The sequence below is a fragment of the Sinocyclocheilus rhinocerous genome, unplaced genomic scaffold (genome assembly GCF_001515625.1).
Source record: "Sinocyclocheilus rhinocerous isolate Xijiao unplaced genomic scaffold, SAMN03320098_v1.1 scaffold12, whole genome shotgun sequence".
In the NCBI taxonomy this organism is placed as follows: Eukaryota; Metazoa; Chordata; class Actinopteri; order Cypriniformes; family Cyprinidae; genus Sinocyclocheilus; species Sinocyclocheilus rhinocerous.
This window is the reverse complement of record NW_015626394.1, coordinates 232,981-244,285: the sequence shown is the minus strand read 5'-3', so window position 1 is coordinate 244,285 and position 11,305 is coordinate 232,981. Positions and strand designations below refer to the sequence as shown.

The 11,305-nt window shown below is 33.8% G+C and overlaps 1 protein-coding gene across 1 annotated transcript in view; it reads left to right on the top strand.

Moving 5' to 3' along the window:
- LOC107714369 (leishmanolysin-like peptidase) overlaps positions 1–7,941 on the top strand; it is a 12,916-nt gene extending 4,975 nt beyond the window's left edge. Inside the window, exons 10-17 of the mRNA XM_016520195.1 lie at positions 414–521; positions 638–714; positions 4,725–4,835; positions 5,221–5,353; positions 5,574–5,733; positions 5,882–6,012; positions 6,138–6,348; positions 7,029–7,941. Of these exons, the coding sequence (XP_016375681.1) occupies positions 414–521; positions 638–714; positions 4,725–4,835; positions 5,221–5,353; positions 5,574–5,733; positions 5,882–6,012; positions 6,138–6,348; positions 7,029–7,129 (1,032 nt within the window). The 3' untranslated portion in view covers positions 7,130–7,941. The remainder of the gene's footprint in view (positions 1–413; positions 522–637; positions 715–4,724; positions 4,836–5,220; positions 5,354–5,573; positions 5,734–5,881; positions 6,013–6,137; positions 6,349–7,028) is intronic.
- Positions 7,942–11,305: the final 3,364 nt, after the last annotated feature.

The window sequence follows — 11,305 nt, the reverse complement described above, 5'->3', positions numbered from 1 at the left end:
TATATATATATAGTACTGTGTTTATTTCTTTTTATATATCTCTCTCAGTTTAGGGTTATATCAATGGAGTGATAAAGTCATTAAAAGAGCAACTCGGCTGTGGGACATCCGTGGTGGCCACATGGTTAGACACACGGTCCATCTTCTGGCCACCCCGCGTGTAGTTGTAAGTATTTCTTTCATTTTAAAACAGGGGTGTCAAATTCAATTCCTGGAGGGCCGGAGCCCAGCAGAGTTTAGATTCAACCCTAATTAAACACATCAACTAATCAAGTCCTTCAGGCTTATTTGAAAACTACATGGTATGCGTGTTGGAGCAAAACTTCAGGAATTGAGTTTGACACCCCTGTTTTAAAGGAACACCATCTAAATAGTCTAATTAAGCTACATGAATTATTTTGATGTTTTATCAGGAGGAAGCCAGGAGACATTTTAATTGCCCCATTCTAGAGGGCATGGAATTGGAGAACCAGGGAGGTGCTGGAACAGAGTTCAACCACTGGGAAAAACGCCTGTTAGAGGTACTGAAACCAAATCTTCTGGGGTGGCGTTCATGAACACTTAACTATTTCAGTGTCGGTATGGTCAAAATACAGTTTAAAAAAAAAATTTAATTCAGCATGTTTTATTTCAACAGAATGAAGCAATGACTGGATCTCACACACAGAACAGAGTGTTTTCTAGAATTACTTTGGCCATAATGGAGGATACAGGGTAAGAGAAGTATTGTTGCTCAGTGCAGTTTATTTATTTATGGAGATATAAGGTTTTATAGTTACAGGTATAGTTCTCCCAAAAATGAAGATTGTGTCATTTTTTTTCACCCTCATGTTGTTTCAAACATGAATAGCTGTATGCTTTGTGGAACACAAAAGATTATATTTTTAAGAATGTTGGAAACAATTTCAGTTTCCATTCACTCCCCCACAGTATGGACAAAAAATGGACTATGGAAGTCAGTGGGACCCAAAACTGGTAACAATATTCTTCAAATGTATTATTATTTGTCAAATTTATTTTGTGTTTCACAGAAAAAAGACATACAGTTTTTAAAATGTAATGAGGGTAGGTAAATTATGACAGAATTTGCATTTTTCAGTGGACTACCCCTTTAAGTGTAATTTAGTAATTTAAGTACTAGAATGTACGGAGCCCCGCACATGGCATGCAAGAAAATCAAACAAACAAAAAAAAATCGTAGGCACGATTTAGTAATTCGAACAAATTATTAAATAGTGCGCACGATCTAGTAAATCGAGGGAACGAATTCATAAATTGTGCGCACGATTTACTTAAAACGAGGGAACTAATTATTAAATCGTGCACACAATCTAATAAATCAAGGTAACAAATTAATAAATCGTGTGCACGATTTACTTAAAACGAGGGAACGAATTATTAAATTATTTAATATCTTTGAAACAATCTGTACTGTATAAAGCGCTATAGACATAAAGGTGACTTCATTTGACTTGATCGAAAATGTGCCATAGAGATTAAGGTACAATTTATGTCCTACTAACGATATTTAGACACAGAGCAATAGTTTGTAGTTTACAGTAACATGTATATAAGTACATATACAAGTGTTACATTTATAATTACTATCCCCCGCCTCCAGTTCACTCATGCATTTGAAGATGAAACGTCACGTGGAGCGCGTTGCATTGTGGGAAACAGTATCCCATGCAGTGATCCTCAGATGCATACAGCAAATTTCAGCAAATGTAGCAGGTAATCTGGGAATTCCATGCATACAGAAAATTTACATACTATTCACAGTATACATATGCAATACATACTACAATGGTAACAATATTCTTCAAATGTATTATTATTTGTCAAATTTATTTTGTGTTTCACAGAAAAAAGACATACAGTTTTTAAAATGTAATGAGGGTAGGTAAATTATGACAGAATTTGCATTTTTCAGTGGACTACCCCTTTAAGTGTAATTTAGTAATTTAAGTACTAGAATGTACGGAGCACCGCACATGGCATGCAAGAAAATCAAACAAACAAAAAAAAATCGTAGGCACGATTTATTAATTCGAACAAATTATTAAATAGTGCGCACAATCTAGTAAATCGAGGGAACGAATTCATAAATTGTGCGCACGATTTACTTAAAACGAGGGAACTAATTATTAAATCGTGCACACAATCTAATAAATCGAGGTAACAAATTAATAAATCGTGTGCACGATTTACTTAAAAAACAGTATCCCATGCAGTGATCCTCAGATGCATACAGCAAATTTCAGCAAATGTAGCAGGTAATCTGGGAATTCCATGCATACAGAAAATTTACATACTATTCACAGTATACATATGCAATACATACTACAATATAGTAGGAGTTGTATGGTAGTATGCCATTCCAAACACAGCTTCTGTATTGATTTCAATGTACTTGCGTTATATTTAGCAGATTCTGGCAAATATAGTAGGTGCAGGTAATCTGGGAATTCCATGCATACAGAAAATTTACATACTATTCACAGTATACATATGCAATACATACTACAATATAGTAGGAGTTGTATGGTAGTATGCCATTCCAAACACAGCTTCTGTATTGATTTCAATGTACTTGAGTTATATTTAGCAGATTCTGGCAAATATAGTAGGCATCGAGGTAACAAATTAATAAATCGTGTGCACGATTTACTTAAAACGAGGGAACGAATTATTAAATCGTGCGCACAATCTAGCAAATTGAGATAATGAATTCATAAATTGTGCGCACGATTTACTTAAAACGAGGGAACTAATTATTGAATCGTGCACACAATCTAGTAAATCGAGGTAACAAATTAATAAATCGTGTGCACGATTTACTTAAAACGAGGGAATGAATTATTAAATCGTGCGCACAATCTAGTAAATCGAGGTAACTAATTAATAAATCCTGCCCACGATTTACTTAAAATTTTCTTGCATGTCATGTGCGAGGCACCGTAAGAATGGTAAGTATGCAATATTGTAGGGGGAATGTGGTTCAGGAATATGTTACCAGGATGGTGTGTCCATTAAACACAATCTAGTAAATCGAGGTAACAAATTAATAAATCGTGCCCACGATTTACTTAAAATGAGGGAACGAATTATTAAATTGTGCGCACAATCTTGTAAATCGAGGTAACAAATTAATAAATCGTGTGCACGATTTACTTAAAACGAGGGAATGAATTATTAAATCGTGCGCACAATCTAGTAAATCGAGGTAACTAATTAATAAATCCTGCCCACGATTTATTTATTTTTTTCTTGCATGTCATGTGCGAGGCACCGTAAGAATGGTAAGTATGCAATATTGTAGGGGGAATGTGGTTCAGGAATATGTTACCAGGATGGTGTGTCCATTAAAACACATTGGATAGTTCTCAAGCCAAGATCCTTTATTTGTCAGAGCACATCCGATAGCAGAATGTTTATCAAGCCAGGGTTGCATAGGAATCAAACAATAGAGTTGTATCAATAGAGTTGTATGGTATCTAAACAAAAACAATAAAGAACAAACAAGACCTTAAATAAATTTAACATCATGGAGTTCAAAAAATGAATTACAAATCATATAATCCAACAAATTCAAGCAATTTAACAATCAAATACTAAAGACAATAATACTTAAGAATTCTGAATCACCTATAACAATTCAAAGTTAAACCCAAACAAACATAACCTCAAAATAATACAAGGGAATAAACTTACAAAGTCAGACACACACCAACGCTACAGAAATCTCTCAACTAGGAGAGAAGGAAAAGGAATGACTGCTTCCACTGCATGCTGCCCATACACACAAAGGCTGTGTTCGAAATGGCATACTGCCTACTGCCCAGTATACAGTGTATACTGCCTACTAGTTTTTTAAGAATAGTGTGTGAAACAGCATACAATAAGCAACGAAATGTTTCAGAGTAGTATACTACAGTGTTGTCCCTTGACAAACCCTGAACCTTAATTCAGCACAGCTGTCGAGGCTGTTACCTTACAAATAAATGTGCTAACCATTATTTTAACAAAGGCTTGTTAATACGGGTTCATACTAGTAAAAAATGCTATATTGCCCAATTGAACTCATTTCATAATTAATTAACTTTACATATTGAACAGAACTGAATCAACACTGAGCTGTCTTTAACTGAACAATGATAGGCCAAATAATTTTCTTTTTGACAGTTACATTAAGTGGAAAAAACTATATATTCTAGTTACACTAAGTGCAAATAATGATACATTTTGTTTACACTAAAATAGCAGTATTTTCTTTAGCAATAGTCTGTGTAAATAGTAGTTAGGTGGCAGATATTTATACTTCAATACTGTAGTACATTATAAAACAATATGTAATATATAGTAGGAGTTGTATGGTAGTATGCCATTCCAAACACAGCTTCTGTATTGATTTCAATGTACTTGCGTTATATTTAGCAGATTCTGGCAAATATAGTAGGTCATCCGTGCATTCCGTGCATACAGAAAATTTGCATACTATGCACAGTGTACATACTGGATACTGCAGAAATAGTAAGAGTAGTATGATATTATGGCATTTCAAACACAGCAGCACACACCCCAAACAAGTAGCCAATCAATCATTCAGTGCACCTGTGGAGACCTAGCTCCTCCCATCACCGGCTATGTCATGTGATCCATGAGAATTCTCAACAGTAAGACTATTATAATTGGCTCCTCTCTGTGCTGTTTTCTGTTTTAAGGTGGTACAGGGCAAATTATAGTATGGCGGAGAACCTGGAGTGGGGAAGATTTTTGGGTTGTGACTTTGTGATGAAAAGCTGTAAATTCTGGATAGACCAACATCGCCATACGTAAGCTTTGATACATGAGATACATTAAACTTTGTGCACACTCACAAATACATCTATTGTTGTTGTTTTTGATGTATTAAGTGGACAACGTACTTTTATGCATTTTGGCAGATGTTTTTACCAAAATGTTATACAATTGCATAAAAGCTATAGATTTCATCAGTTTTCCCTGGGAATCAGACTTATGTTGCTAGTGCTACAGAAACAAATTAGATTGTGTGTTGTACATTTGTAGCAGTTATTTATTTCAGATTGATTCCAGTATCTTTTCTAGAGAAATTGCAGTTTCATAGTCTTAAATATACGTACAGCATATTGGTAAAGATTTGGGTCATTGATTGGACATCTGTTCTTAATGAGTGTTTTCCTTGTGTGTTTGAAACAGGAGGCCAACCCTGAGCCCGTACTGTGATTCTGTGAGGAGTGCACCTCTGCAGCTCACCTGCAGGCAGGACCAGCTGGCAGTGGCCGTGTGCAACCTGCAGAAGTTTCCTCATGCGCTTCCTGTAGAGTATCAGGTAAGATCAGCAGAATTGCATTTTCACTCAATCCTAAATCTGCAGTTACCACATTAAGATTGAACATTAACATCATGATTTTCTTCTTTGAAACACTGTATTTTGAAAAGCACTATACAAATAAATTTTACTTGTTGTTTACAGATAAATACAAGATGACTGCCTTTATTGAAGGTTAATTAAATCATTTTGAATGTAATAAACCCTCTCCATCCTGTAGTACTTTGACCATATTCCTGGTGTCCCTGAGGAAGATTTGCCAGCATACGGAGGGGCTGTTGAGATCGCAGACTACTGTCCTTTTAGCCAGGAGTTTAGTTGGCATGTGGGTGGGGAATACCAGCGCAGCTCTTACTGTGGAATACAGGAGAACCAGCCAGGTGAGATGCCATTCACTCACATCCTTTCTTCATTTAGAAGCAGAATGGAAGGAGTTTGCTTATTCCCTCTTGTGCCTGTCAGTATTTTTCCCATGTAAACTCTTCTACTATTCCACAACACAAGACTTCTGGGATTTTGCTTTTTTAGCCACATGGAGAAACTATGGTGTGGAACAGTATGGCCCAGGATCAGTGTGTCTCTACCAAAAGTCACCATTTGTAATGGAGCAGTGCACCAAAAGAATGACCTACCCAGACTGGGGCAGTGGTTGCTATAAGGTAATAATGTAATGGTAGATCTCATGAGAGATGGGACAGTCGCTGCCGAAGTGTGTCTATTATGTACCACCACAACATAGAAAAATGGTGATTTATGTGTACTGAAACTGTGATTTGTGTTGCAGGTGTCTTGTACAGCACAAGGGTTGTTGGTCTGGGTGCAGAATGATTCCTATCCATGTGTTCGTACTGGTCAGGTGATCAGTGTGAGCATACGGATGAATGGATGGGTCTACAGCGGCCAGCTCATCTGCCCAACCTGCTCCGACTTCTGCAGCGACTGCCCCCTCCCTCATGAGATCCCCCCTCTAAACACCACCAAGAGTGCCCGCTTAGGTGAGTTACTGTCTGACACGCATCACCACGTTTATGGCTGTAAGACTATACCATGAGTGGTTGGTTTTTGGTGTTATTGTTAATATAGTAAATTATATATATATATATATATATATAATTTTTACATTAAAATTGATTTTATACATATTAAATATTTATTATTATTATTATTTATAATGCATATCAAATATGTATGAATAATGTAGTAAATGAATAAACATTGATAAAAAAAAATTCATATTAAATAAAAATAAGTATTATTAATTGGCAAGGCAAGTTTATTTATATTGCAAATTTCAAACACAATGGCAATTAAAAGTGATTATAAAATTTATAAAAAAAATCCTACAAGATGCATTAAAAATGTCTGTAAAAAGTAAAAAAAAAAAAAAGAATAAATGTATTACATTTAAAATATTGAAATTTAAATGTATTAAAATTGATTAAAATATTAGTATTTTTAAAAAATTAGTGAAGCTGTCAACTCTGGGAAAAAAAGCCACCAATTTTGTCTGTCTGAAATAAAATGTATAAACATTGAATGTGTAAGATGTAGCAAGAAAAAAAGGTTTTCCATATACATAAGGCAAGCCAGGTACAAGGTTCAAATAAAGTAAAATATGTTTGTTCGCAAAAAAAAAAAAAAAAAATAGTTCATAATAATTCTTTTCTTCTCTCAGATCCTTGTTCCAGATCTTCTTGTTTGGTGGTGAACTTATGGCAGCTCCTGTTAACTCTTACTCCACTGCTGATCGGCTTCCTCCTCTGTGGCAGGGACTGAATTTGTTCCCAGTTGATTGGGTGAATATGGATGCCTTGATATGCTACAGGCTTCCCTTGAGATTTAGCTGCTGTGGACAGCAAAACAGCGGTCACTTCCGTAGTGTAGCCTGTGATCTGATAACTCTTCTCTCTCTATGTGGAGGTGTGAACTGTAGATGGGATTGAAAAGCCATTGATTGCTCCTTGCCTGGCTGTCAGGTGCCAGCGAGCTGTAGATCCTATGTGAAGCCATAGGCATGCAAGTTATGGTTATGCAGGTGCTAATTAATGTCCTCTTTGTCTCTCTGATGGACCTGTAGCATTTTGGTACTTGAAATAGGCATCTGGTTGAGAATGATGAGAGATGTTCTCTCTGGTGTGTTCTGCTCATGGTGCTTCTCTGTTGTTTCGTGAAATTAACTTGCTGGCAATGTTTTGATCAGCGTATATCAGGTCATGTGACTGACGATGCTTGTGATTTTGCATGGAGAAGTGCAGGAGAGATCTCTGTTAAGGTCCGTGCAAGTGCTGAATTTGAATTGTTTTTTCAGAAATTTTAATGTTGCTGTTGTACAAGATAAATACTTCAGAAAGGGTTTAATCATTGAATTTATTAATGTACAGTTGGGTCCAGAAGTCTGGGATTACTTTGAAGATCTGGGATTTGTTTAAATTTACAGGTAAATAGAACACTTTGGGATTTTGAGATATTTCAAAAAAAGGAAAAATATGATTTGATATGAAAATTTCTAGGTCTCTAATCCAAAGTTGACATTGATCATGTGTCTCTTTGTACTGACAGTCAGATGTTCTTGCTTCCGTTGAAGCACAAGATGCTCTTTGTATCGTTCTCAAATCATGCTGGAGAACATACGTTTACACAATTAGTTTTTCTTTTAGTATTTTGTTTTAATTTTAATGTGAAAGTTTTTGTCATTTTGCTGTGAATTTGTCATTTTTATAATTATTTTTAAATGTCTATATAGTTTTTAGTAATTTTCAGTTTTAGTTTAAAAAAAAAATTAAACTAAGTTTAAATAAATGAAAAATGAGAAATGTTGCCTTGGCAACTAACTGAAATAAATACCTTTCCGCTTTATTTTATTTCAAGTAACAAAGGTTTTCTTTATGATTTTAGTTAACTATTATAACCCTGGCTTGAGTGCTGGATTGGATGACGAACCAAATACTAAGAAATTCAGAAATGTATTTTCATTTGTAATTGAAATTTTCACACAAATTATGTTATGTCGATATTATATAATTTGTAATACATTTTGTACTAAATTAAATACTGCATTTTCATTAGTGGTCTCAGACTTGTGGACCTCGTTGTACATGTGCGATTTAGTTTTATTGCAGTGAGTTATTTGACATACAAACATACTGTACTGATTCTGTTTACCTTAAAATGTGTTGCCAGATTTTGGTCCTAAAGGACTGTCCTACCAAGGCTGCAGATCTTTATAGACTTTGTTGTCTTATAACAATCAACTCACTAAAAGCCCTTGAGAAAAGTGCTTTTTATAGACCTTTTTATGAGATCAGATGACATTAGCGTGTTCATTAGTTTGCCTTCACTGAGAAGTATGCATCTTTTTTTTTTAATGCTAATGTAAAATTTGTCATGGTGTCAATTCACTACAGTAGCAAGGTGCCATTAGTAGAGCTCTTTTAACTGACCCTTTTTTTTTTAAAACAATATCTAACACAGATATTCCATTACAAAACTTTTACTTTTTAAAATGTGGGCTGAGTGACTGTGCATGTACATGAAAGCAGGTGTTGATTATTTTCCTAATGCAGTCACATTGTAACTTGCTTTGTTAATGCATTCAAAATGTAGCCATTATTTTAAAAATGAAACTGGGAGCAAATACCGAGGCGTTGCACTGTATATGTGATAGTTTAGAGACTAGATTGTTACTGTTTAGGTGTTAGAGGACTAATGAAGTTGTCTTTTATGTAATTATCTGGTATCTTGTTCTTTTTTTATCTTATCACATTTATTGAGGATGCTGTTGTGAATCAGTGTATTTAGTTACAAGATGAAATAGTTCATACCAACTTTTTAGTATTATAATATTTGACTTCTTTTTGTAATACAATGCTTTCATTTTAGGACAGTGTTAATCGAGTTTTGACAGTGCTGAGAGACAAACATGGCAGCTTTAAATACAACACTATTTTAGAGCCTTTGCATATGGAATATGTTGTATAAATATATACATGTTTCTGGTGTAATACTGATCTCTGCAATGTCGATGAAGAGATTAATTGTGTGAAATATGGAGCAAATGAGACTCTAAAATATGGTGGGATTATGGTATGAATTCATATTTACTGTATGTATAGTTGTAGTTTATGTTCTGAAATGTTGGTCTGACTGAGCCTTACAGTTTAGGGGCTCATTGTAACTGAAGGAGTTTTGTACTCTCAATCAAACCTCAACTGAAATGCCTTTCCTTTCATGGTAATCACTCAAGGACAGTATGAGCATATAGTTTTAACAGTATGTCTGACCATAATTTTCTTAGATTGAAAGCAAGCCTTTGTGCTATGCTCATATAGGAGACCCTTTTCTTGAAAATTGTAATCACTGCGAGCATTGAGGCTTAGTAGCATTGGAACATTTACAAACAAGTTATTTTATTTAATGATGCTTTTTCTGTTATTTACATTTCATTTGGCTTAAATGACTGTGTTACAGTTATATATCATAATAGGACATGTTCATAATTCATTTGTATTATTGCTGTTTTACATTCTAATGAAATTGTCAGTTTAACAGAAGAAGTTTGTTATGTTCTTTTTTGATTTTACTATGTCCCAATGTTCAAATGTAGACTCTACTTGTACTCAAGACCATACATTTCATTAGATATGTCTTTGTATGCCGTTTTCTTTATTTGACTTATTTTATTTATCTACTAATTAATTTAATAAATCATTTCTAAATGTTTTGGTTGGAAAAATATAATAATAATAATAATAATAATGTGTGGAATCAGACAAACCATTGTCTTTTGATAAACATTGGATTCTACAACAAGTAAAAAATGCTTATAAATGACCATAGAAGAGAATAACAACCTATTAGCCAGTATGAAGATAAACAGAAATGAAAAATGCCAAGCAAGCCATGAGACTGTTGTAAGACCAAAAACAAGTCTATGCAGATCTAAAAATCTACCTGTTACAGTTATATATCATAATAGGACATGTTCATAATTCATTTGTATTATTGCTGTTTTACATTCTAATGAAATTGTCAGTTTAACAGAAGAAGTTTGTTATGTTCTTTTTTGATTTTACTATGTCCCAATGTTCAAATGTAGACTCTACTTGTACTCAAGACCATACATTTCATTAGATATGTCTTTGTATGCCGTTTTCTTTATTTGATTTATCTACTTTATCTACTAATTAATTTAATAAATCATTTCTAAATGTTTTGGTTGGAAAAATATAATAATAATAATAATAATAATAATGTGTGGAATCAGACAAACCATTGTCTTTTGATAAACATTGGATTCTACAACAAGTAAAAAATGCTTATAAATGACCATAGAAGAGAATAACAACCTATTAGCCAGTATGAAGATAAACAGAAATGAATTGAAAATGCCAAGCCATGAGACTGTTGTAAGACCAAAAACAAGTCTATGCAGATCTAAAAATCTACCACATAATCTCTCATTATTTTTTTCCCATGTTTTGTATTGTATATGGTACATTAGTGCTCTCTTTTAATAATACACAATTAAAAGAGATGTTAACAGTCCTCCTGTTGAGACATGATTTACATTGTTAACAGTTGTTTATTTTCCCAATAAAATTATGACAAAGAAATGTTTTTTTATTGTACCTTTAAGTCAACATTTGAAAGTGATAAAATCCAAGACATAATTATGATTATAAAATAAAAAGAAAAGAAAAAAAGGCCATTATCTCGATGCCAAAAGTTAAATAGAGTTTAAAAAAAAAATACACCGTATTTGTTTTAGGTTTGCTGACAATAAAAAAAATGGTAAGTTTTCAAAATTTGCATTTGCATATGAGAAGACGACTTGTTCTACAGTGTGCGATGTGCATTTTACTTATTCTTTTATGATTATCATGCATATATTTTTAGAATTGAGAAACTACATGGAATATTTGTACTTTGTAATTTGAATGTTTGTTATTTATA